The sequence below is a fragment of the Histomonas meleagridis genome, assembly GCF_020186115.1.
Source record: "Histomonas meleagridis strain 2922-C6/04-10x chromosome Unknown contig_25, whole genome shotgun sequence".
NCBI classification, from domain to species: Eukaryota; Parabasalia; order Tritrichomonadida; family Dientamoebidae; genus Histomonas; species Histomonas meleagridis.
The window spans coordinates 45,610-72,278 of NW_027150831.1; the positions used below are offsets into that span (position 1 = coordinate 45,610).

A 26,669-nucleotide genomic window follows, 5' to 3' on the forward strand; every position below is an offset into this window, starting at 1 on the left:
TCACTAAATTTCCTTTTTCATAACTTAGAAAGTTATTTTGTTTTTTCTAGGATTTGAGATAAAATTACAGTTTAACGAAATCATAAAAAAAGTAAGTTAGAAAATGCTTCTATTTCTATGAGAATTATAAATGTACTTGAGAATTAATATGTTTATTTGTTTCTCTAAGCTAAATCCTCATAATTTATCGAAAATTTCATTCGATCTCGTGCACAAAAGTTTAATGGTTTCCTGAATGTGATATGAAAAAAGTGGTATACAGCGAACGTCGGGAAATTTATCGATTCAAAATTTTTGTAACCGATTGAATTTTGAGACACTTTGTACTCACTTTTTCGATATAAATGTCTCAAATAAAAAACGATAAAAGCTATCATTTTTTCCTATATGGAGCAATTCTTGGATATTAATATCCCGAAAACAATGTTTAACGAACCGCTCAAGGCACGCACATATCTTAAAACGCGATTTTATTATTCCAGTCGAGTCATGAATGAAATGATACATGTATCATCTAAATGATTACATCGCAACAGCAACATCCTATGTTATCAAACACCTTAAGTTCATATCAAAGGATATGTATACATTGTCGTTAGGATTCAGACTGGAAAGCGATTTTGAACCACACAAACATGACGATCAAATTTTTCAAATAACATTTCAGACACCGATAAAATAATAGTTACGTAAACATATCAAAACTTCCATCGGAAATTACTTGCCTATCAATTCATAGAAATTTTTTTACAACCATTTTTGTGGGGATGTTAAAGGCTTTTGACAGTCAATTTTTTCACAACGTATGTCAATCAATTTCCATTTGCTGAAAAAATGGCTGAAAATGCTCCTCAGAGAAATTACCAACCAAAGTTCTTTGAGCTGCTAAATTTGGAAAATCAGAAAGAATATATCAAACTCAGAGTGACTTTGTCTTCTCAATTTTGCAGAAATCGCCGAGGAAAAAGGATCGAAACCTTTAGTGAAACCCTCATAACAGTTCAAAAATATTGTATTCGCCACAATGAAGACGATTGGAAACGATGTCTTGTTTGTGGTATTTGTTGGATCCAAAATGGAATTGCAATTAATACTCGTCAATTAGGTCTTCTTATTGACAAGTGCAAATCTTCCATTAATGGATCATTCCAGAAAATGGGCTATACCACTCTTCAAAGTAGAGAAGAGTCTGCAGCTTATCTTGTTGAGGCTATTCCAAGTTTGCTCAATAACTACACAGAATTAAGAGAATGGACAGTTCGCATTTTTACTGCTGCCACTCCACAACCAGGTTTACCACCTTATTGTGTAAATACAATTTATCCATTTGCATCACCAGCACCTCAAAGACACCAGTTTTTGGGCTACACTTGCTACCAACATCAAAACCCTCCTGCTTCTTCTTCAGCAGTACCTTTTGTTACCCCACAGATTTTTCCAACCAACAAATTTGCGCCCACGCAAATTGAGGAACCATTGGTTGAAAACTCTGAGGAAATACAGTCGCCACCTGAGCCACAATGCGATGATATATCCACCTTCCAAGATGATGTTTTTTGTTTAACACCATCATTTTTGATAGAAAATGATGATTTCACATTGAACAACAATGAGGGAAACATGTTCGAAGAAAATATTTTTGACGCTTAGAGACAGAACAATAAAGTAAAGGTTGTTTCGCCATTTTTTTGGGCAAGTATGTTTCTGAACCGCTCCACTTTTTATACAATTTTTTTTGACAATGAACGATCAGAGCGCGTTGAATCAAAGGGAAATATTACGCTTGTTATAAACAATTACTTTTGTTAACTCATTGAATTACCTGTTCATTTTTTTGACAAGCCGTTCTCATGATTCAATTGTTTAACGCCAATAATTTTTTGAATTGAAAACGTTGCATCTAAAATCGATAACATCGTCTACTTTTTCCAAAGGACGATAGTATATATGTCAAATTCAAACTATATAATCAAAAACTATGTCTGACAGAAATAAAATTATTCAAAAATATAATGACATTTTCTTTCGAAATGCGGTTGAGGAAAAATTGAATGCTTTTCTGAAGCAATTGAAAATGTCCCAACTATTTTGGGTTGAACTTTCGTTTAGCTGATGAAATGTCTTGTCCAAAACATAATTTGAATATCGCCCAACAAAAAAAAAAATTATTTTTTTTATTCATATTCTTTGATAAGATTTTTGATTTTTTCCAAATTTAATCCAACAACACGATTTAACTCAACAACACCACCATTGCTATCTTCCTTTAAGAAGATAACATTTGGAAATGAACGAACTTTGAAGTATTGAGCAATATTATTATTTTGATCTGCGTTAACTTTAATGAATTGAACTTTTTTATGATCTTTTGCAATCTTTGGAAGGAGCATTGCAAGTCTTTTACATGGTGCGCACCAAGCCGCATAACAATCGATAACTACAAGTCCACCAGATTGTTTAACAAATGCGTGGAGCTCTTCAACTGTATGATCCGTTGATACCTCCATTAAATTTGAAGGATTGTTTGATGAATTATTTGATGTTTTTGATCCCTGTCCTCCCATCTGGGCACTTTAAAAATGAATGGCGGCTTTTCATCTAATTGTATGCGATTCAATTAAGTTGGCCGAATGAACTGATTGTGTAAAGTTAGGTGCACTTTTTGATCGGTTTTGATAGAATTATGTTCAAAAAGTGGAATCAACTGCTGATTTTTTTTCGTTAAAATAACGGGATAACGATCTTTTTGCGTCATAACGATTGATAGCTTTGAATTTTTGAATGATAAATTTTCTTGTATTCTCAGTTCCCATAAACAAAAATCGATAAATATATCTCGTGATAGCTCTAAGTTTTCTCAAATTTTTTAAAGCAAATGTTAAGTTGTTTAATTGTTAATATTATATTTTCAATTAAAGAAAAAAATTTTTATAAAATATGGGGATTTTTGGATTTTTTTTTTAAATGTTAGCGCTGATATCGTACGCATTTGCAATCTTTTCAAAAATTGACTTTTTACGGGTGAAGTAAATTGAGAAAGATGGAGGAAGTGGAAGTTTTTTGCTCGGATGAGCAACCCGAGTGCCAATGAGGACGAGTTTTTAGATGAAATGGAAATCATGGTCACTGAGAATCCCAAGCCAAAGAAGCCTGTGAAGAAAAAGAAAAGAAATTTCAGAAAATCATTTAAGAAAAAAATAGACCCATCAACTTATCTAGCTGATGAAGAAATGACATCTCTTAATATCCCACCATTTCTACAACATTCATATTTAAGTGGTATAGCCGATACAAAAATCACCAAATTTCGAGAATGGCAAAAATCCTTATTTGAAAGAGAAGAATGGAAAGAAGGCAAGAACACAATAATTTTAGTACCTACTTCTGGAGGCAAAACCGTAGCAGCAGATGTTGCAATAGCGCAAACTTTATTTCAAGATCGTACAGCTAAGGCCATCTTAGCAGTACCATTTGTTGCCCTGGCCGAAGAAAAATTCAAAGAATATGTATCACGTTTTTTTCCATATTTTGTTCGAGCATTTTACATGAACGTTGGAGGCTCCGATTTCCATCGTGGCCGTATTGCGATCTGTACGTATGAAAAAGCTCATTCCATATTGACATCAGCCATTAATGGAGGATATTCAAATCGCATCAAACTTGTCGTAATTGACGAAGTACACATGTTAGGCGATGAATTTCGAGGCGCAGTCATCGAGGCATTAATTGTTAAATTACTTTTGATGAAAACCAAACCACGGATTATTGGTATGACTGCCACCATCAATCAAAGCGATGCATTTCGTCTAGCCGAATGGATCCATGGCTTTGCGTTTACGTATGAAAGTCGACCAGCTCCTATACGTCAATTTGTCATTCATCCGAATGGTAATTTATCGAAAATCGAATCGAATGTATTCAAGCCATTTATCAAATTACGTGAAGTACCAGGCGATATAAATTATATCATTGATCCCATTCGAACATTATTATCACGTAATCCTTCATCCACAATTATTATATTTGTTAACACACGAAATGAAACCACAAAAGTTGCCAAGTTCATTGCATCCAAATTATATGACACTACGTTAAACTTACCAAAGTTATCACCACCGACAGAAGAAATTACACATAAACGAAGTGAATTATTACAAAACTTATCTAAAGCTATTGGAGTCATTGATCCATTAATCACCACAATCATCATGAAAGGCATTGGTATTCATCATGCAGGTTTATTATTAGAAGAACGACGCCTTATCGAAACAGGTGCACGAAACAAAACATTATCTATACTTGTAGCTACCACAACTTTAAGTGCAGGAATTAATATTCATTCAGTATCACGAGTTATTATATTAAATATATATCGATGGACACCTAAAGGTAATATATTAATCCCTACGACTATCTTTACACAAATGATAGGACGAGCAGGACGTAATGATAAGTTAGGTGGCGATGCATATATTTGTTTACATTCTACATCTAAGAAAGAAGAAGAAGATTTATTGAAGTTAACGCGTAATAATATTGAAGATATTCAATCATATTTATTACAAGAAGGGAATCTTGAACGATATTTTTTACAATGTTTAAGTAGTAAATTAATTAATCCACAGAAAGGATTACTTACATTTATTAATCATTCATTATCTAAGAATTCATTAATTGAGAACAACTCTATTAAGAATTTAATTCATAAAGAATTAATTAATGAAAATACTATGGATGTCACCAAATTAGGATTATCTATAGCCGGCTCTGGGTTATCTATTGAAGAAGGGATTTCATTATTAAAAGTTATCACCAAAATACAAAAGAATTTATGTTTAGAAGATGATTTACATTTATTATATTTATGTATATCGCCTAATTTAATTGATTTAATTAAAAGAGAATCATATGATAGTAATACATGGATATCAATCATAGAGAATCATAAAGAAGTTATCCATTTAATTACAAACAAAACTTATGAACAAATTAATCATATTCAAGACTTACCGAAGATATATGGTGGGTTAGGACGTATTAATAATGAATTAGATTATGAATTAGATTGTATATATATCGCATCGATAATGTTGGACTTGATTAATGAAATGAACATTAAAGAGATAACGAAGAAATATGGTATCGATAGAGGTGTAATACAATCGTTACAAATGCAATGCGCAACTTATGCGGGACAAGTTACAAAGTTCTGCGAATTATATGGTTGCGTATTACTCGCAACAACATTAAATAGATTTAGACAAAGATTAAACTTCGCAGCAAGATCAGAGTTAATTAGTTTGATGATATTGCCGTCTTGTAACAAAGTGATCGCACGAATTCTATACGACAGCGGAATTAAGTCGCCAATAGAACTGAGCGACTTAAACGTGGACGCAATTAAAGTGATAATTAATGAGAACGGAAATGAGTTGAATTCGGAGGAAATAGCAGAAGTCGCAAATAGTATACACGAGGAGGCTATGGAATACACAAAGAGCTTGAGCAGATTGGAACAGTTGGAGGAAAACGCAATGTACAAAAGTGTGGAAAATAATTCGTAGTGAATACGGAATTGTTTGTTAATAAATTTATTTTTGTGAAATATGAAATGTTTAAAGAAATAGCGAAAACGATGAAATGGAAATGTGATAAAATATTTTATTTGAAGGATATCGTAATGAATGAAATGATATAATATAAATGAAATGGAAATGTGATAAAATATTTTATTTGAAGGATATCGTAATGAATGAAATGATATAATATAAATGAAATGGAAATGTGATAAAATATTTTATTTGAAGGATATCGTAATGAATGAAATGATATAATATAAATGAAATGGAAATGTGATAAAATATTTTATTTGAAGGATATCGTAATGAATGAAATGATATAATATAAATGAAATGGAAATGTGATAAAATATTTTATTTGAAGGATATCGTAATGAATGAAATGATATAATATAAATGAAATGGAAATGTGATAAAGTATTTGAAGGTTATCGTAATGAATGAAATGATATCATATAAATGAAATGGAAATGTGAAAGGTCTTTAAATCGGATCCATTAGTTACAAGTGTGTTGACATTCACTTGAGTTAGATAAGTGATTTAATAGATAATGTTTTTAAAGAGTTGGATGTATACCAAGTATTAACACACTTCAATTAGTTAAAACATATATGATAACAAGATGATATAATGACTAAATGCTAAATAACAAAAATGCATTTTTGAATATAAATGAAATGACATACTGGATAAAGTGTAAACGAAATAGAAAAATAAATTCATGAAGGGTAACTAGAGTATGGTAAATTATATAATTTAAAGTTAAGTAATAATAATATCACTTAAATAATCAGGATATTATGATAACTAACTATAAAGCTTTTATAAATCCTTCTGCTCGACCGTTAATTTATAAATGAATCAATATTACTAAAATTTTTTTCACAAAATTAATCAATATTTTTTCACAAAAAATTAATCAATATTTTTTCACAAAATTAATCAATATTACTAAAATTTTTTTCACAAATATTATAAATCCTCAACTGAAATAATATGCAATAATGGGCACCACGAAAAATATAATAATAAGTTCACTATTTGTTAGATGACACAACACTCAAATTATATAAAAACAAGAAAACTGAAAAAATAAAACTATTGTGTCAAGAGGAAGATGTTCATGAAATTTTGTTTAACAGCAAGTGAGCATTTTAATTAGCATCTTATATATGGTGTCCATTCGAAATGATGGAAAGCTGTCCTTCATGGTATCGTAAATTTAAATTTTTAAAGATGTTTAATGTTTATTACATAAACTTAAAATTTTTAACCAAATTATAATCATAGACAAAACACCCTTTTATTTATACAAATTTGCAAAATACAAAAACAGTAATTTCAAATTTTAAGCTTTCCCTTCTCATATTTGATATATCAAATTAAAAAAGTATATTTAAGTAAACAATCTACAATGATTTATTTCCAAATTAAAACACCGAGGTTACCGCCAAAATAAGCAAAAAGCATGTTTTTTGTATAAGTAACAAAATGTGAAAAATTTTCTCCAATAACAACATTCCAACTAGGGCCCATTTTATTATCCATATCTACCTTAATTGCTTTTGAACAAACTTCAAGGTTTCCTTGTGCCCTATCAATTTCCATGCTTATAAGATCAAAAATTTCAGATTGCAAATCCTCGTCTAAATCTGTTTCAACAACGAGCGGATAATTAAAAGCCTTTCGCCATTCTGGAATTTGTTCTTCAGTCATTTTGCAGCGTTTTCAACGCAAACGAAAAAAAAAAACGTTATTTTGCACTGTTTATAATTCAGGCAAGAAAAATCTAATTTGATACGTAAAAACCCACGCTCTTTTTGCCAAATCAATGAGAACGCATATTCATGAAAGGCTAGAACACTGACAAATAAAATTAGTAATTAACATTTGATTTCAATAAAAAAAGCATTTAAAATATTGTTACAAAAGTAACTTACAAAAGCTAAGCCAGATTAAATGAGCTATCATTGCTTAAATATGTATTCGAACGAAATTTTTGGTTTGGTTTCATTTTTTCCCCTCAAATTCAAATATTGAATTTTGTCGAATTTACAAACATTTCTGGAAAGGAGGTTATGTTCTCAAAAAGTGATAAAGCTGATTTTAAAAGTCAAAGGAAAAAAAGAAATGTCTGAGAGGCCATCAGCTCATCAAAAAGCAACGAACTGCTTCGCAGGAGCAATAGCAAAGCTAATGAAAGATGAAAAATACAAGGCAACAATTTCATATTTGGCTCAAATATCACAATTAATTGTAAAAGTTGACTCCCAAGTACCAGGAGCTGCTGACACCTTGCTAGCAGCAATTGTAGCAAACGCTAGTGGCTTGTAATTTGTTTTATACCAATAATTTGTTAAATAAATTTAAGCCATCAAAGGAATTTATTCTTTTCGCTATTCTTTTTTTAGGTTAACCAAAGCAAAAGGGGGCAAGAAAAAGTGATAAGTTTTTATTAAGTGTAATGAAAATTTACGTAATTTATTATTTTGGGAATTTCAATTATAACAACATTAGAAAAAAATCGTTATTGGAATAGCATATAACAAAGATATTATTAATAGGATCTTTTGGATATTGTTACTGAATTCTTCGGATAATGTGCCACCCATATGGACTTCTGAATGGGTCCGAAATTTGATCAAGTTTTAATTCAAATGAAAAACGATTAAAGTTAGGTTTCAGATTGGGAAAAATTGAAGGAGGATCTGATCTATTAATCCATCCTATTTCTCCTCCATTTTGATGTGTTTCTATACAATCAGATTCTTCTCTAGCTAGCTCTTCAAAAGTACAATTTCCTAGCTTTAAATCGTTTATCATGTTATCACATTTAATTTTTGCATCATTAGAACTTCGAACGACAGTCCCATTGCCTTTCCATGTGTTTGTATCAATTGCGTCTTTATGTTTCACTAAAATGTGTGATATATAAATTAATGGTGGCCATGGTCCATCTTTAGAATGTTCATAAGGACAAATCCATGTACTTTGCCCAGTTTTTCTGTTATAGTAAAAAATTCTTCCTGGTTCGTCTTTTGATTCTCTTTTTTCCCATTCGCTTGCTTCCATTTGTTTATTTTAACGTCTTTAAAAATCTGGATGAGGAACAAAAAAAAGAAAATTACTTCAAATTCTCTTTTGTCAAACTCAGAAGATTTTGAACTACAGTATATGTTGGTAAATGATGGATTATCAAAATATTATAATTATATTTCAAAAAATTATTCAAGAATCCCGAAGTTCTCAAGTTCATCTGAAGCAAAAGCAGAACTACAAAAATTAATATTGCAAAATAAGAAAAATCACCAGGTAAATTCCATTGATTTCGCAAATAGATTGTTCAATATATCAAAACAAAATAGATTAATAAGTACAGAAGCAAAAACAATTTCTGACTTTCGTAGCAATTTAAATAGCACAAAAAGTAAAGAAGATGATGAGTATCATGCTGCTCTTTATAATTTATCAAAATTAAAAGATGAGTATTTTAAACTTCAATTTCAATCTGAAAAACAAAGTCAAAAGCTCAACCAACTTCTGGACGATGTATCCAAACTAAATGAAGATTTAAAAGAAAAAAGAACAAAGTCATCACAATTAGTAATCGAACAAAAGAAACTAACTTTCCAAGAAAATAAATTAAAGTATAAATTAGAATCACTACAAGAAACATTAGAAAAAACGAAAAATGAAGAATTAAAATTCACAGAAATTCTTACTAATCTTCAAAAGAATACACAAGAATTTAATCAAATAAATAAACTTCTCTTGGAAAAACAAGCAATTGCAGAAGAAAAAAGAAACACAATAAGAAAAATTTTTGCAGAAACAGAAAAACTTGAAAATGATTTAGACATAGCTGTTGACAATGCAAAAAAGAAAACAAGTGAAAGTTTTATTGATGTAAGTGATTCAGATGAATCATTTCAGGGGAAAAATCATAGTCATAATCAAAATGTTATTGGAACTCCAAAAATAAAATCATATAAAATCCCTTCAATAAAAAAGAAAACATCTGAAAATAAAGGAGATAATATTATTGAAAACGCTTTAAAGGCTATTAATATGAAATTATTGGATGATAAGAAAATTATTGAAGATATTGAACATGAAATCGAACATTTAAATTAAGTTTTGTTAATAAAAATGTTATATTATTCTTTCATATTATTTATTTTTTATAAATTTCTTTTCATATTTTAATTTGTGTTGCTGATTTTTATGAAAATCTTATCGAAACAATATAAAAAATTATTTAATAAGAAATGCAATAGTTTACAACATTACACGAAAGAAACAAAAGATTAAAAATTTACATACACTTTAGCAAAGCTTGACTTACAGCAAAAAAATTAAATGAGCTCATTTGAGAAATTTTGATTTTCTTAAATTTTAAAAAAAATATTTAACCAAAATGCACAATCCACTATGTTAACCTTTTGCTGGATCAGATGGTTACTGCAATTTAACATTTTAGGAAGAGGCAAATTCTTAATAATAAATACAATGAATAAGATGATTTTTATTGTGCGTTTGGATAAGCTTGGATTGTGAGTGCTTAATTCGATTTCTTTTCCCAATCAAAATTGTCTACAGCCGCATCGAATGATGGGATTTTGATAACTTCATCAAGTTCATATGTTGGATTCATTATAACGTTTGGTAAAAATACTTGTGTGAAAAATGATCGAAGCTTTTCACGGAGATTTGGTGCATTTTGGGATGTGAGAATGACAAAAGTATATCCAGTAACAGTTTGGTAAATGTGCATTTTATACTTGGAAGTTGTGAGGCTTGAAGGTAGTCCAGGCTTGTCTTTTGGTGACATCTTAAGGGCAGTTCTATTTAGTGAAAACAAAAGACCAAATAGAAGTGATTCACGATCTTCTTTGGATGCTGTCGATGCATCTTGGTTCCATACCTTGTGATAGAGGCAATTAATTGTGTGAGTGCTATATATGAGGAGGCTGTACTTTGTGATTGGTGCCATCCTGAATTATTTGACACTTTTGTTCAATGAAAAAATTCAATATTTTCATATCACATGCCACTTCCCACTTTTTCATATATTTACATAATGCAAAACGTACAAATGGTTTACATGATTTGAACTTTTTCAATATTTTTTTTGAAAACTTTATATCCGATAGGATCAAACAAAGTCAAAAAGTGGATATTAATAGCCTAGAATAATTATTTGAGGATATTAATAGGTACGTTGAAACCTAGAATAATTATTTGATCGATCTTAAATTTATTCTGAGTGCATTAATAAAATAATTGTACACCATTTTTTTGATTGGGAGATTATTAATATTTCCAGAATTATAAATATTTGACAAATTCATTTGACAATGTTCATTATTAATTTTTTTCATATTTTCTTCTGAAAGATCAATATTTTAATTTAAAGCTTTCCAATTATAAAAAAATGCTCATTTACTACTATTTTAATTTGATTCCATATGATCCAATTTTTACAAGAAACAAAAAATATAATAAAATACAAAATTTATTTAACATGTAGAATATTTACAAAAAGAAGATATTGGTATATCCTCATAAATCAACTGAAAGATTCCTTTACAAGAAGCCATTGCCGGCGACGTCACATAAGAAAACATTTCACCGAAAATTGGTGCGCAAGCGTAATCATTCAAAAACACATAATTCGACAACACTCCGTACGGGTTTGAATACAAAAAACACAAAATAAAAATCGGCGTGAACTCCTCACTTCCGAGCACCATATTCGAAGGGCATTTTTCTTCGAAGTAATTATATATCATATCGAAAGCTTGTTTTAACATTGATATTTTTCGCATTGGACTTTTTTCCATGAATCCGACAATTATATATTCCCAAATTTCGAATTCGTTTCGAAGATTTCTCAGTATTTCTCTTAGTATTACGTTTTTGTTTTTTCTGTTATTATTTTCTGTTTCCGGAACAGGGAAATTATTCATAATGAAATCATTGATCAATTTATTCGAATTCGTTGAGATCGAATTATCATAATCTTCTAACTCAGGTCTTAACAAAAGGAATTTCTCATAATTAATCGAATTTGCCAAAATACAATAACAAATCTCTGGATAAGATTTAGTTATTAAATATTTCGGAATTTCATTTTTACCTTTTGTAATAATTTTAGTATAATCATCAACAAATAATTTTGGGTTATTAATATATTCTTTAAAGTTATTCTCATTTAATATTTCTTTCTTAAACTCATTATAAATCAAAAAGTATAAAAGAGAATTCTCGATTTGCCGTCGTATATCTATAGTTAACTTATCAATAGTCAAAAGAGAATTTGTAATAGATGCAAATGCACTTAGCGCTCTAATTTCTTTTTTGCGATCTAAAACAACTTTTTGTAATGTTCGTATTAAATTTGCTTCGTTATCAAATCCACATAACATGTTTAATATGTTTGCTTCTTCTTTACGTTCCATTAATGTTTCCGGTGGCCCTAATTGAACTAAATACGTATTGACGAATTCTTCAGTTGTTAAATCATATGGCGCATCTTCAAAATATGGAATTAAGTCCGCTTTCTTTAATAAATGTCGAAGTGGTACTTCGGGTTTGATGTTTCCTTGCGCCATTGTTGCTTCTTTTTGATTATGAATTGAATCTTCGATGATTAAGTTTGGTGGCTTCGTAGCATATGGCGAATATGATTTTGACTTATTGACTGATTTGTGATTACTTGTGATGAAGTAATGATCAATTGACGATATAACTAATGAAGTAAATAAACTTGGTACGTTGTTTTTGTCTTTATTGGTGATGAATTTGATCGGTTGCGTTTTACTTTTTAATGTTATGTCAACAAGATCTTGAAGAATATTGTTCGGATCCCCTGGAAAAAAGACCATCTGAAGAATAAGCATAAGGCTTTCAGATGGGATTTGAAAAAAATCAGTGAGACATGCAATTTGTGATAAGGAAACTTGAGATTTTGGTGTGGAACATGCTTCTTGAAAAAAACCGTTATACAAAATATTAGCTGGCTTTATATCGTCCCTTTCAATTTTGAGAAGGTCGATGATGTAGGATGGAATTAAATGCGAATTAATTCTCCATCTTTGCTTAATGGTATTACCTAGTGATACGGTCCCAATGGGTGGTTTCACCATGGAAATGGTGGAAATAAAAACTTTGCTGATAAATCGAAGAAATAATGGTGAATAAAAAGCCATTCTTGAAAAACTATAAAATTTTTCTTTGTCTTTAATGGATGATATTGTTTGAAGAAACAATTCATTCCCAAATTTTGTGGTAAAAAAATAAAAATAAGAAGGAAATGGTCCAAACGTGAATACATCTAATAATTCTGGATCGTTACAATTTTCAAAAGAAGCAACAAGATCTCTAAGTGGAGGAGAATTATAAAAGAGAGGTGATATTTTTTTATGTTTTAAATATGCTTGATAGAAAGCTGGTAGAGTATTATCTTTTGAATAATATAAACTACGGTAAAGGTAAATAACAACGTAGTGATCTTTTTGGCTATTTAAATTGTTTAGAAATCTTGTTTCGAGAAATTTGTATTCTTTTTCTCGATAATTAATTTCGACCTCGTTATTTCCTATTTCGTTGTTAAGTGCTATTTGTGCTTCTCTAAATTTGTCTATTAGTTCTTTTGACATTCCATCCTTTATCGAAAAGCTTGAAACATGTTTTTTCATTTTTCGAAGCCTTCAAAACGGATGACAGAGTAAAGTTAACAAAAAATAAATTGAACGCATCTAATCGTTTAACACAAAAAATTGAATTTCAAAACACTCTGGCCCAGAACTCAAAGCTGGTTCTTTTAGCAACATTTATTTTCTTCTTTCCTTTCAATTGGTAAAGGTGCAGCGACATCTTTTTTGTTATTTTCTGGTTGTTTTAAGAATATATCTGCAATTATTTCAAACAATTTATCAACTCCTTCGCCAGTTTTCGCAGACACTTCAATGTATTCTGAAACGTTACGCTCTTTTACATATTTTTCGGCATTGCTAGGATCAATAACTCTTCTATCTTCTAAATCTATTTTATTTCCTGCAACAATAATTGGAATCCCTGGTGGAGCCTTGCTTTCTAATTCATTCAACCAAATGTCAAGGGATGTAAAACTATCGATATTTGTAACATCAAAACAAACAATAGCCACACCTGCTGATCTAAAATACATTGGAGCAAGAGCTCTGTACTTTTCCTGTCCTGCGGTATCCCAGATTTGAAGAGTTGCAACTCCTTTTGATGTTGTCATTTTATGGGTTTGAAAAGCTGCTCCAATTGTTGGAGATGTCGTCTCCCTAAACCTATGGTTTGTAAACCGGTCTATGATTGACGTTTTTCCTACTTGTGTATCTCCAGTCACAACAACTTTCATTTCTGTTTTAGCCTAGCCTTTCTTTTTCAATCTAACAAAGTTAGTGAAAATCATAACCTCATAAATAATCAAATAAAAAGTGCCTCACTCGTTCCAATCCTCCATAAGTTGTTCATTTTTTGGAAAATTCCTTCGTTTAAAAATATCGATCTGTCTTGCAAGGCATTCTTTTAAATTAACAAAAAATGGTTTGGAATTGTTTGCGTTTTAAAATGAATCTTTTATATTGAAATTTTTCTCAAAAAAAAAATTAATTACATTTTGAATACTTTTATCCCCTTGCTCAGGAACATGGTTTGCTGGCGAAATTAGTGGAATCTGAGCTCAGATTCCCAGTGAAGAAGTAGCTTTTGTTTACATTGTCAGTTTTTCGTGATATAAACGTATTTTTTGAGGTGGCCACGACCACAAAATGAGCGAAACCTTGTATTTCCATAGCTTTATACCCCATAAACATCGTTTGATGACTTTAGTTGGTTTCATAAGGACACATATTTCAGATACTATTATTGTTGGTTGCAATGGTACTTCAACAACAAAATTTCTTTCAATTTTCTTTAATAACTTGGATATCAGAGCCGGAAGCATCAGTGGAAAAATGCCTACTAAAGCAGCTCCTGAAGAGCCACCTGAATTAATGCCTGAACTGATTAGAAAAGAACTTCAGCGTTTTAATGAAGGAGAATTAAAACTAATTTTTGTTTCACAGCAATTATTACCGTCATACGATTTTATAAAACCTAAGTACTTCCTACAGTATGACATTCCAAGCAAAACTATTGATGAGATAAAAATAATTAACCATTTGAAACCAGACAAATTCGTCCTTTTCTTGGATAAATCCCAAGAAAAATACGTCACAGATTTCGAAAGAGATGCCAAAATAGAGTCTAAGGAATTGCCTTTTAATGAAAAGAAAATTCCAAATATATACGATGAATTGGAAAAGTTGCTTAAGAAGAGCTTTCCACTCTATGAAAGCTCTGAGAAAGCATACCGCGAGTTGATAAGGACATATGTAAATCATGAAAACAAAGATATTTTCTGTGCTCGGCAACTTCCCTTACTTGATGTTGCACACTCGTTTGGTATTAAGGCTCCTCCAAAACTTCCTTTAGAATAAATCTTATTTTAAAATAAATAAAAATCATTAATTTGATATTTTTTACAATTGTAAAAACTCTTAAGAAACTAATCACAATGAAAAACTTAACAATGTTTTAAGATTTTTTTATCGATGATACATGTTTTTCGCCTAATAAAAGCTACTAATACAACAGTGATGTGAAATAACTGAAATTTTTATTGAAACAAAACCGTCAAAAAACCGCGCCAAAAAATAATGGACGATATAGACTCGTTCTCAGTTATAAATCTTAACACTGGGGTGACCTCACCAGAAATTATGGAAAGTGTAAGTATTGATGATTCCAAAGAAACCAAAAACAGAAGACCTCCAAATGCATATATATTATATTGTTTAGAAAAACGAAGTTCATTCAGAGAGAAATATCCAGAAAAACCAAATATTGAAATATCAAAAATGCTGGGAGAGGAATGGAAAAATTTAGATGAATCAATAAAAAGACCATACAAAGAAAAAGCTAAAGAAATGCAGAAAGAATTCAAAGCAAAACATCCAGAATACAAGTACGAGAAAGCTAGAAAAAAGAGGCAAGAGCAAGAACTTCTTTTACAGAAATCCAAAACAACATTACCAGAACATCTCGCAAATCTTCCTCAAAATGTTCTCAACAACATTTTGATTGGGTACCTTTCTTTTTATTCGATAAATGGTAAAGGAGATATGTCCGCAGCCAATTCAGCATTACAGAGAATGACAACACCAAACTACCAATTTCAATCGCAACAACAGCTTCCTGACAATTGTTTTAACTCTATATTTGACCCAGATGATCAAAATCAATAAATATCGTTCGTGGGATATTTATAATTTTTGAAATATAAAGTAAGGAGATAAAAATTAAGACTTTCTCCACAAAAAATGTTTGCGTTATGTTATAAAGGGGAATCAGCTAAAATTTTATTCACTATTTTAATCTTGAAAACAGAAATCAAATTTATTGTGTCATAAAATACTTTAGGTGAATAGTGTAAAAAATGTTTAATGTCTTTTTCCACAGAAACTATAAATCATGAAATTATGTATCCTTATATTACACATCATATATCAATTAAAAAAAGCACTTAAATTAACCTTTGAAGAAGATTTGCTTTCCCTTGTTATTAAAGCTTTTCATTTTTATGTAATTATTATTTGATTTCCAAAATGAAAATAAAAACAGCAGAAAAAGTTTTTATATGATACTTTAAAACAATGTATTTCTTTATTATGAAGGATTATATTTAATTACAGTATGTAAAAAGCAGGAAAATTAGACTTATTAAATTGACAATCTCTGTTTGAATCACTCGAAACATGACTAAAGTTGCAGAGTCAGCGGAATTCATCTGCAATAACGCAAATAACATAAAGCTTGGACCAGAAGAAAACTTTAGGAAGGCGGCAGAAGTCCTTGAACCTCTTGTTAACGCTTACAAACCAGAAAATTGGGCCGAAAGTAATCTTCATCCTGGATATTTTGATCCAAAGCAAAAAGCTTCCTGGATTTTTCTTACTGATACGCTCAATTTTGCTTTCTGGGCAGAAAAAGATCAGCCACTTTTTACAGTTAAATATAATGATAAATTATATACAGGATATATGTCTCTTGTTGCAGCAATAAGACGTGCCGTTGATCAAGGTAAGCCAATTCTTAGTCCAGAATTCTGGCAAAATTGCACTTCTGCTGATATCAAAGATATTTTCAGTTCAGAAACAACCACAGAAATTCCACTTTTGGACTACAGAATAGAAGTTCTTCATGAAGCAGGAAGCTATATTATGAAAAACTTTAATGGTTGCACATATGAAATGATAAAATCCACAAAAAATTCTGCTGTAAATCTTGTTAACTTAGTCAGCACGAACCTCAAAAGCTATTGTGATAAATACACCTATAAAGGAAGGGAAGTCTTTTTCTTGAAGCGAGCTCAAATTTTAGCAGCAGATTTACATTTTGCTTTTTTGGCTGACAATGATCCTGTTTGTCACTTCAACGACATAGATAAGCTTACTATGTTTGCTGATTATCGAGTTCCACAAGCATTGAACTATTTCGGATTAATTATTTATAGCGATGAATTGATGACAAAATTACGAGAAGATCCGCACTTACAGCCTGGCTGCGAGATGGAGTGCGAAATTCGCGGCTGTTCGATCCATTCCGTTGAGAAGCTGAAAAAGTTTATGAAGGAAATTCACCCGTCAGTTTTGATCGACTTCATCCTTTGGGATTACGCCAAAGCTAATTCAGAGAAAATGAATCACATCCCAATTCACAAAACAAGAAGCGTATTCTATTAACTCAAGTTATTGATTGGATTATTTTTTAATTGATAATCAATAAAATATAAAATTAAAATATTTAAGAAGAAGAACATTTAATTTACATATTTTTAACACTCTGTTTATTTATTTTATTTAAAATAAGAAAACGATATATTGGAATGATTGCTTGTAATGTAGTATGATAGTATTAGCAATTGATCTAAAAAATAATCTTTTTTAAGTTTTTCTTCAGTTTAATTTAGAGAGTTCTAATATATGTATAGGGTGCCCAACTCCAAGTGTAGCATCTCAATGTATAAACATAATTAAATAAACTTCATAAGTTATACTTAAAATAATTTAAATAAATATTATTATGAATTCTTTTATTCGTTAAAAAAAATTATATTTATGGGTCGAACTTAAATGTCATTTTTACTAACCAGTTATATGATTCCGTAAAATTAGACGACATTAAAAAAATAAATGAAAAAATTTTATATGTCCTTGCTTAAGAACCGTTTGCATCAGTTCTTTATATTATATAGCTAACATCACGGGCATTCCAAAAAGCGTAATACTTTTTCTTCAATTAATTTCGGGAAAAAACAAATAACAAACAGAAAAAGTATATTTTCACACATTTATTTTCTTCCTTCTCTCTTTCTTGGCGCGTACACGTCATTATTTTGAGGCCTATCAAGATCTCTAAGCAAAGCCTGCTCGTGCCTACTTTCTCTTGTAGTTGTATCTTCATTTGTAAGATGCGTCCACTTCGTACGTCCTTTCTTACCATAGTCGTCACCTCTGACGTACATTTCCTTGGGTAGAGCTGTTTTATCCATAAGATCGTCACCGACAGCGGTTGTGAAATCACGCTGAAGAAGTTCTTGCGCGCGCTCGGACGTTGTGTTCTTAGTGAAGGCACCAACGTGGTAGTATTTCTGCATAAGCTTCATGTGACCACGTTTCTTCTTATGTTGCTTCTTAAGTTTGGCAAGTTCAAGATCGCTCATAGATTGTTGTTGTTTTGTTTTAGCTGCATCATAAGCTACTTGTGCTACTAGACGAAGCTCATCTTTGAGACGACCTATTTCACGTTCTACCCAAAGTTTGTATTCTTCTTCTTGATTTAACTCAAAATCATTGGTTTCAGGAGCTGGTGGATCTGTAAAAGGATCTATGTCATCTATGTCAGATGCACTTTCTTCTTTAGCAATTTCTTTTGCAAGTTTTCGTGATTCTTTTTGGCGTTTTTTGTTCTCAGATTCATCTGATTCGGATTCTGTTTCTTCAACCGCAATTGTTTTTCGCTGGTCTTTGTCGACAAAAGAAATAGCAAAATTTAAAGGTTCTGACTCCGAGTAATCGGAGTAGTAATCATTCATTAAAAGGTTGAAATTTATGGGGTGCCCCAAAACCGTTTAATCAAAATTTAAATTTTGTACGTTTAGATAATCCAAAAAAAATGAAAAAAAGGCAAATAACAAGGGGAACAATACGAAAACGTGTCCCTAAAAAGAAAGGAATTGATCTTTCACAACGATATATTAAACAATCTAAACTAGGGCAAGGTGCATTCGGATTAGTTTATTCAGCATTTGATCAAGAAACAAGTAAAATAGTAGCAATTAAATGCTTAACAAATAAAGACTCTATTGATTCATTCAAGGATGAATTAGATCTTTTAAAACGACTTCATCATTCTGCTATTGTTCCATATTTGGATTCTTTTCTCGATTCAAAAGGATCATTACAAATTGTTATGGAGTATGCAGAAGGCGGTTCGCTTCTTGACATTATTCACAAATATGGAACACTTAATGAACAAGTTGCAGCAATTTATGTTTCTCAAATTCTTAAAGGACTTGTATATTTGCATAAACAAAATGTCATTCATCGTGACATAAAAGCAGCCAATGTACTTTTCCAAGGTGGAATTGCAAAACTAGCCGATTTTGGATTAGCATTAGATCTTAATGATTATGGACATACATTAAGAGAATGTGCAGGATCACCATATTGGATGGCACCGGAAGTAATTAATAATGATCCCGTCAATCAGAAAAGTGATATATGGTCAGTCGGTGCAACAACATATGAACTTTTAAAAGGTTATCCGCCATTTTTTGAAATGGCGCCAGTACCAGCGATGTTTCAAATTGCAGGGCCAAGGCCAATGCCTATTCCACATGATATTTCTGAGCTATGTTATGATTTTCTTTCGCAATGTTTTCAAAAAGATCCAAAGTTACGACCTGAAGCAATAACATTATTAAAACATCCATGGATTCAACAATCTCTTCAATATGTTGAACAAATCGAAGGATCTTTTACCAACAAAAACAAAAAGCAATCGCAAGATTTTAAGAAACTTTCATTAAGACTTGAGTCAATATGTAAAACTATTACAACAACACAATTACAATTATCACCTGAAGAAACAATATTACTATTGAATAATGAAAAGGATTATTTACAAGCTTTATCAACAACAATTAAATTATTGAAAACTAAAAAACATATTCCGGAATTAATTATCAATTTATGTGGTGTTAGAATGCTAATTGAACGACTTGAAAAAGAAGAATTTTATATTCCAACATTAAATTTAATACAATTGTTAATTGAACAATCTGAAAAAATTGCGACTTCTTTAATTGAGCATTGTTTATTAGAAAAGTTTTTTAATGAAGAAAACATTTTATTTAAATTAGTTGCTTTATTAATTATTATTAAATCTTCGAAAGGTTTTAAATTATTTGCTGCAAATGGATTATTAAAATATATGAAACAATTTTCTAAAATTCCAATTTTAACTATTTTTATTCCAACTTTTCTTAATTTATTAATAGATTCAACTCTTCCAAAATGTTTAATTATCAAAACATTTGATGAAGAATTAATTACTTCTATAATAAATATAACATTTAAATCGATAATTAAATTTGATGAATATCAAAAAATATTAAATTCCACATTTAGAAGTTTAAATTCTGATTTTCTTTCAGATAATTTAAATATACCACATTTATCTTCATTCTTTTTTGAGAAATCAAAAACATTTATTACAGATTCTTTATTATTGAATATCAAAGTTTTACCACTTAATAGTATTATTAAACTTAAATATACTGAACATATTCAACCATTAATATATTTAATAAAAAATTCGGTAACAATAAAAAACTTAAAATCAAATTATATCACAGAAATATTAACAATTTTCGATATTCTTTTTTCTGATTTCCTTTGTAAAGATAAAATTAATGGAATATCATTAATTGAACCCATTATCACATTTGGCTTTTCAGATGATATTAAATTAAGTACAACATCAATAAAATGTTTAACAAAAATGATTCGATATAAACCAATTCTTTTTGAAAAAGCAGTTGATTCAGGACTTTGTACATTAATCATAAATTCGATTTCAAAAAATATTTCACTTTCGTTTATTTATGAACTTTTATGTTTGCTTCCAACAATTTCTAAATTTACTGCATATAGAGCACAAAAGTCGGGTTTGTTCTCATCATTAAAATCGTTGTTATTATTAAATGAATGGCAAGATAAAGCTATACACACATTATCGATTTGGATGAATTTTAATCCTTTATATATAAATCAAGAATTAATGAATACGAATGTTATCAAATTGATTTATAATATATTATTAAATAGAATCGAAATGGCTTTTAATTCATTCGTAAAAATTAATTTCTTTAAAGATATAAAAGTTATAATTCAAAATAGTAATTATTTCGCTTTGAAAACTTTGGATAATGAACTTATGAATAAGCTTGTTGACTTGGTAAATGTTAATAAAAAAGAAAATGGTGTCGTTTTCATGGAAATAATTAATGAATATGTTATTCAATCTCAAAACCCAAGAAGAATCGCAAATGAAATAATTAGAAATTTTGTAGGATTAACTGAATCTGATAATTTTGACCTTCAAAGAGCAGCTTTGCACTTAAGAGTGTTGTCAGGTGAATGAAATTTTTTGGCGTTAGTAAAAACTGTTTTTATAGAATTGAACTTTTTTTTTAGTAAAATATGAATTTCAATGTGATAAAAAAAATAATTTTAAATCCTCAATCTTCATCATCAAAAAATGTTTTTCATAATTCATAAATTTAATTTAAATTATAATGTGTTTATACTAAATTTAAAAGAATAAAGCTTTATTAAATCGATTTAATTATGTCAATCACAATTTAGAAAATGGAATAAACGGTCATTGGATATAACCGTTTGTCAAAAGCAACAAATGGAAAAAAATAAATGTTTAGAAGAATTTAAAATAAAAATAACTCATGCATATGATTCTCTCCTTGCGCTTACAGATGATGCGAAAACTCGAGGATTTGGTTCCCTTAATCAAATGAATTATTTCCAAATTCAAAAATTAGAAAGTTTAATTGAGGAAGTAAAAAAATTCCCCAACTGTAGCTCAGATTTACAAGAGAAATGGAGTCAAATTGCAGATGAATTCAGAAAACCATTAAATTTCTTTGATTTCACAAAAAGCTACGAATATTTTAAAAAAAGACTCAATTTTATGCGTGCATCTATGTACTATCAGCAGCGTGATATTGATGAATTTTCTTCTTTTGTACAAGATTTGGAGTTTTTTAATCATAATATTGAAAGAAATATTCCAATACAAACAACCATAGCTTTCAGCTTAGGGCGTGTCAGTGTTTTTGTAACAAAATATCTTCAAGATGAAAAGTTCAAAGATATTGAACAATACATATCTACTGTTTATGATTCAATTCAAAACTACAATTACTACCTGAAAGTACTTTTTTTCATTGACCAAATTGATTCATACATAAAACTTTCAACATATTTTAATAAATAAATCAATGTAACTGATGTTTTTCTTCATTAAAAAATTAACGTGCAACATCTTAACGTCCACATAACAAAAACAACTTAAAAATGTCAGAAGATATTCTTGCAAATCTTCAAAGCACAGTCGATACACAACCAAAACCAAGACGTCCTTTAAACTCTTTTTTAAATTTTTGCTATCATAAAAGGAAAGATTTACATGAGCAAAATCCAAATCTTTCAAACAAAGAAATAACACAAATGTTGGGAGATATTTGGAAAAAGATGAAAGACGATGAAAAAAGACCTTATGTGGAAAAAGCACAAATGGAACAGATGAAATTTAAAGAAGAATATCCAGAATATCATTATTTAAAACCAACACTAAAAAAGCTTTCAAGGGAAAAGAGAGCAACAGAAATTAATTTACCGGCCTTTTTGGGATTTGAAGGAAAAGCTATGGAATCTGATCCAACAGGATACCTACAGTGGCTTGGGGCTCAAGCTCTGATGCAATTTATTTCTTATGCATCACCAAATGTTTTTACTTCGATTTCAAATGACTATCCATCAAATCAAGAATTGTCAATTAATGATTTCCATCAAAATGAACAATCTTAATAAATAATTTGTTTTTATTAAAACATCATATGGGATTGTGTTTATGTTAATTTTTTATTTAAATTTGAAATAAATAATAATTACCCAGATTGTATATACTTTTGTAACGCTGCATACTCTTTTGGAAGAGGTTCATCATATGGCCAGTGGATCCAAAATGGACCGTCCATTTGAAGCTTTTCTTCTGGTGACATTTCATTTGGACTTGAAAAGAATGCAGGTTTGTGAACATGAACAGCAGGGACTGGTCTGGGACGTGAGTACTCCGCAAGAATATAAGGTCTAAGTTTAGCTTTCATAACTACATTTGGATTAGCATATTGAATATTGTAAGATGATGATTTTGATCTGTATATACTATTTTGTTTTCTCTTTGTGTTCTGAACTTTTTGAGTTTTTTGATTTCTAACTCTAGTTTGTGGGCATTTATTTGAATTATTTGATAAGGTGCTTTTCCGAGAAGACTTGGCCAAGGATGCAATTTTTTCTCTTTCTCTTTTTTCTTTTTCCAACTTTTCTGCTTCGATTTCAAATTTGAATTTTCTAATTGGGCGAGTATTTGAATATGTTCCATCCTTTTTCTCATTTATAATTTCTTCAAAGTGATCTTTGTTTTTAACTTGTGGTCCATACTGCCAACAATAAGAATCTCTGTATTCAGTGTGTACGTTCATTCTGGCGGCAATTTTTAGCCGTTTACTTTTTTGTCATAACGGTTTCTCTATGAATTTGTTTCACTTTTTGATTTTATTCCCATAAATGAATCGAAATTATCAATTTTATTATCAATCACATAATAAGGATGTAATAAAATAAATCAAACTGCAGAAAAAATTGTTTTTAATTTAAACAAAAATATTTCAGAAGCAACGCAATAATAAAAATTCGATAAAAATTATCCATATTCTTCCAAACTTTTTATTGTTCAACTTGTTTACATCTCTTTAGTTTCTCATTATGAAGATGTTGATGTTTATATAAATTTTTTAAGAGATCTTGAAGAAAACGAATCTAATAACAGTAAATATGAAATAATTAATATTTTTAACCAATATCTTCAAAAAGAAAGTAGTTTTTATTATCATGAATCAATTTTTCTTCTTGAAAATATGATGGAGATCATATAATTGATCCTGAATCAATTTGTAGATTTAAATAAACATCCTCATTTTTTACATCGCATAAAGGGTAATAATGGTTTGTATTTTGAATATCGTAACCAGCTCATTTCATATTATGAACTTGCAAAATATACTTTTACTCTTCATAAGAAATATATGAAAGAAGGGCATAATCCAAATGAAATTGCAAAAATAATTCGAAATGATGAAATCGAAAAACTTCAAGAAATATCATCACAAAATGACTTTGATTTTAATCAAATAATTGAACCATCACTTTATTAAAGATGTTCATTTATTAATAAAGATAATGTTATATTAATTAATTATGCAGCGTTTTTTTGTGCAATAAAGTGCAATAAAAATTTACCTATGAAGGCATCCAAAATAATTTCCAAACAAGAATATGCATAATTATTTATTAAGTGTTAAGTCTTTAGTTGTTAATGAAAATGTAACGGATGAAAAAATATTTCATCGTATTAATTTAAACGTTGACGATCCATTTCCAATTCAATTTGCACTTAAATATTTCCAACGACCATTACCTGATACAATACATATTTTTGCAGAACATCAATTATTAACTACGGCTGGTTTCCAATTTGATTTAGGATTTATTGCATATGATATCAATTTTAATCACATCGATTTTATTTATCCACAAAAGCCATCGATGCTCAATGATGCAGAAAAACATGCTATTGATGAAAATGGAAGGAAAAATGAATTTGGTAGAGAGATATATTCTATTATCAAACTTAATCAATTGCCTCCAGAAGTATTTTGTTTATCATTCGGAGTTTCGGAAAATACAAACAAGAAATTTAATACGAAATTGGGCGCATTCTTTAGAGTTTATGATGCAAAAGATGATTTGGAATTAATGGGTTTAAAAAAAAAAAAAAAAGGGCTCCATTCTTGTGTTTGGATGTTTTCCATATTTAGATGTAATGGTGATTGGGCAATAGTACCAACAATGCGTACTTACAGTGGTAAAGGCTTAGTAGGTGGAATTATTGCTCTGAATCAAAGTATCAAAGAAGACATGAAAAAAGAGAGATACTTTGATCGAATTTTAAAACAATAAAAAGTCAATGAAAAGAGTTTTTGGTAATATTATATAGGAACGTTTCATCACAAGAAAATTTAACTGTAAGCGATTAGAAAAAAAAATTTAAAATTTAATTATTGATGTTAATAATGGTTCTTTCAAAATAATCATTTGTACCTAAAGTTGAGGCGAAAAGTTCAAAAAAATTTTTTTCGGTAAAATTGTATCAAACCAAGAAATAGCAATCGTGATAACATATAATGTATCTCTGATAACATATTTCATCATAAGAAAAATAAAATACAATCCTAAAAATCGCCTGAATTTAATTTTAATTTATTGTGAAAAAAAATCAAAAAAATCTGTTTTGTGAGATTATTAAAAAAATTTTGATGGAAGTTTTTATCTACTAATCATATTTTTATTTTGATAATTACAGCTGTTTCAAATCTGTTTTGATATTTCGGCATGATTTCTATACTTCACGTTGATTTTTGTGTGTTTCACTCGAGATGTCGCATCGACAGAAATTCTTTTACGGTCACTTTTCAAATAATTCTGAAGTACACAATTTTGACATGGACACACAAAAGTTGAATGAACATTCAATTTAAACTTTCTTTTCATAAAAAGTTGGTTGTTTTTTGTCGTTTTCCTTTGATCCCATTCAAATGTCAAGTCCTCATTTGTGAGAAAGTAAATGAGATCTTCTCATGTCACCTAATGCTTCATGTGTGTGCCTTGGCATCCAAAATAATTTCGATAAAAACTCACATGTCACATTGAACAACAGTTGTTACACACATTTTAAATGAAAAATTGAAGGTTTTTCGTTACAACCAAACCAGATTTATATTGGAAACGCATATACCAAATCGATGAAATATAATGGATATCCTCAATCAATGATAACATTAATTCACATTGGCACTTTCATCCTCCTCATAAATTTCAGCAAACATGTTTTTATTTCAAATAAATATTATTTATATTCTCTGGCTGAAAATAAAACAATGAACAAGCATGTGCATAACAAAAGCATTCATTACATGCCAAGTAACAAGATTGAACTCATAAAGAGTAAAATATATTTACAAAAAATTCAAACAGCAAACAACATAAATCATTTACTGCAATTCGCTTCACTCAATAATTCTCTAAATAACAATAGAATAGGTTTTGAGCATTTCGTTTCTTCAAATTTAATAATTTCGTATTTTTATTCCAAAATAACTACAATCTTTCATATCCTGCATAATATATATCATTTTAATGAAAGTTTTCAATGTAATTTATCAATGAATTGCAGCAATAATATTCTTAAAAATCTACCAAAGATATTTAATGTATTAATTACTTCTATATATTCAAATATAACTTTGTTTGTATTTATATTTTTTGTTTTTACTTTCTTTTCCAAAATTTATTTTAATCAGAAAATCATTCATCAAAAAAACGAAGTTATTCTGATTTTAATGATTATATTTTTTGTTAATACAAAGCAATCATATGACGAAGAGACAAAAACACTCACAATATCTGATTCCATTGATTATTCAAATGATTATATGAATGTTACAGAGCACGTTATAATTATTAATGTTGGCGAGCTTGAAAGTAATGCATTCAGAGAATGGCCTTTATTAACAACAGTAATAATTGGAGAGT

General features: G+C 29.5%; 9 protein-coding genes across 9 annotated transcripts; 5 read left to right on the top strand and 4 right to left on the bottom strand.

Moving 5' to 3' along the window:
- Positions 1-834: 834 nt before the first annotated feature.
- On the top strand, positions 835-1,650 carry GO595_004077 (potassium/sodium hyperpolarization-activated cyclic nucleotide-gated channel 1; the record flags this gene model as incomplete). The annotated part of the gene is made up of 1 exon (XM_067917169.1): positions 835-1,650. One exon carries the CDS (start codon positions 835-837, stop codon positions 1,648-1,650), a length of 816 nt encoding a protein of 271 aa, XP_067775615.1.
- A 524-nt stretch (positions 1,651-2,174) lies between these two features.
- On the bottom strand, positions 2,175-2,507 carry GO595_004078 (Thioredoxin family protein; the record flags this gene model as incomplete). The annotated part of the gene is made up of 1 exon (XM_067917170.1): positions 2,175-2,507. The coding sequence occupies one exon, from the start codon at positions 2,505-2,507 to the stop codon at positions 2,175-2,177; it is 333 nt and encodes a 110-aa protein (XP_067775616.1).
- Positions 2,508-3,068: 561 nt separating this feature from the next.
- GO595_004079 (DEAD/DEAH box helicase family protein) lies at positions 3,069-5,564 on the top strand (the record flags this gene model as incomplete). The annotated part of the gene is made up of 1 exon (XM_067917171.1): positions 3,069-5,564. The coding sequence occupies one exon, from the start codon at positions 3,069-3,071 to the stop codon at positions 5,562-5,564; it is 2,496 nt and encodes an 831-aa protein (XP_067775617.1).
- A 4,577-nt stretch (positions 5,565-10,141) lies between these two features.
- GO595_004080 (trafficking protein particle complex subunit 1) lies at positions 10,142-10,573 on the bottom strand (the record flags this gene model as incomplete). The annotated part of the gene is made up of 1 exon (XM_067917172.1): positions 10,142-10,573. One exon carries the CDS (start codon positions 10,571-10,573, stop codon positions 10,142-10,144), a length of 432 nt encoding a protein of 143 aa, XP_067775618.1.
- A 2,832-nt stretch (positions 10,574-13,405) lies between these two features.
- GO595_004081 (small GTP-binding protein) lies at positions 13,406-13,849 on the bottom strand (the record flags this gene model as incomplete). The annotated part of the gene is made up of 1 exon (XM_067917173.1): positions 13,406-13,849. One exon carries the CDS (start codon positions 13,847-13,849, stop codon positions 13,406-13,408), a length of 444 nt encoding a protein of 147 aa, XP_067775619.1.
- Positions 13,850-14,384: 535 nt separating this feature from the next.
- On the top strand, positions 14,385-15,095 carry GO595_004082 (DEAD-box ATP-dependent RNA helicase 27; the record flags this gene model as incomplete). The annotated part of the gene is made up of 1 exon (XM_067917174.1): positions 14,385-15,095. The coding sequence occupies one exon, from the start codon at positions 14,385-14,387 to the stop codon at positions 15,093-15,095; it is 711 nt and encodes a 236-aa protein (XP_067775620.1).
- A 1,317-nt stretch (positions 15,096-16,412) lies between these two features.
- Positions 16,413-17,399, top strand: GO595_004083 (UPF0553 protein C9orf64-like; the record flags this gene model as incomplete). Its single annotated transcript, XM_067917175.1, has 1 exon — positions 16,413-17,399. The coding sequence occupies one exon, from the start codon at positions 16,413-16,415 to the stop codon at positions 17,397-17,399; it is 987 nt and encodes a 328-aa protein (XP_067775621.1).
- Positions 17,400-18,007: 608 nt separating this feature from the next.
- Positions 18,008-18,751, bottom strand: GO595_004084 (microfibrillar-associated protein 1; the record flags this gene model as incomplete). The annotated part of the gene is made up of 1 exon (XM_067917176.1): positions 18,008-18,751. The coding sequence occupies one exon, from the start codon at positions 18,749-18,751 to the stop codon at positions 18,008-18,010; it is 744 nt and encodes a 247-aa protein (XP_067775622.1).
- Positions 18,752-18,831: 80 nt separating this feature from the next.
- GO595_004085 (STE family protein kinase) lies at positions 18,832-20,120 on the top strand (the record flags this gene model as incomplete). The annotated part of the gene is made up of 2 exons (XM_067917177.1): positions 18,832-19,754; positions 20,114-20,120. 2 exons carry the CDS (start codon positions 18,832-18,834, stop codon positions 20,118-20,120), a joined length of 930 nt encoding a protein of 309 aa, XP_067775623.1.
- Between the last annotated feature and the right edge of the window lie 6,549 nt (positions 20,121-26,669).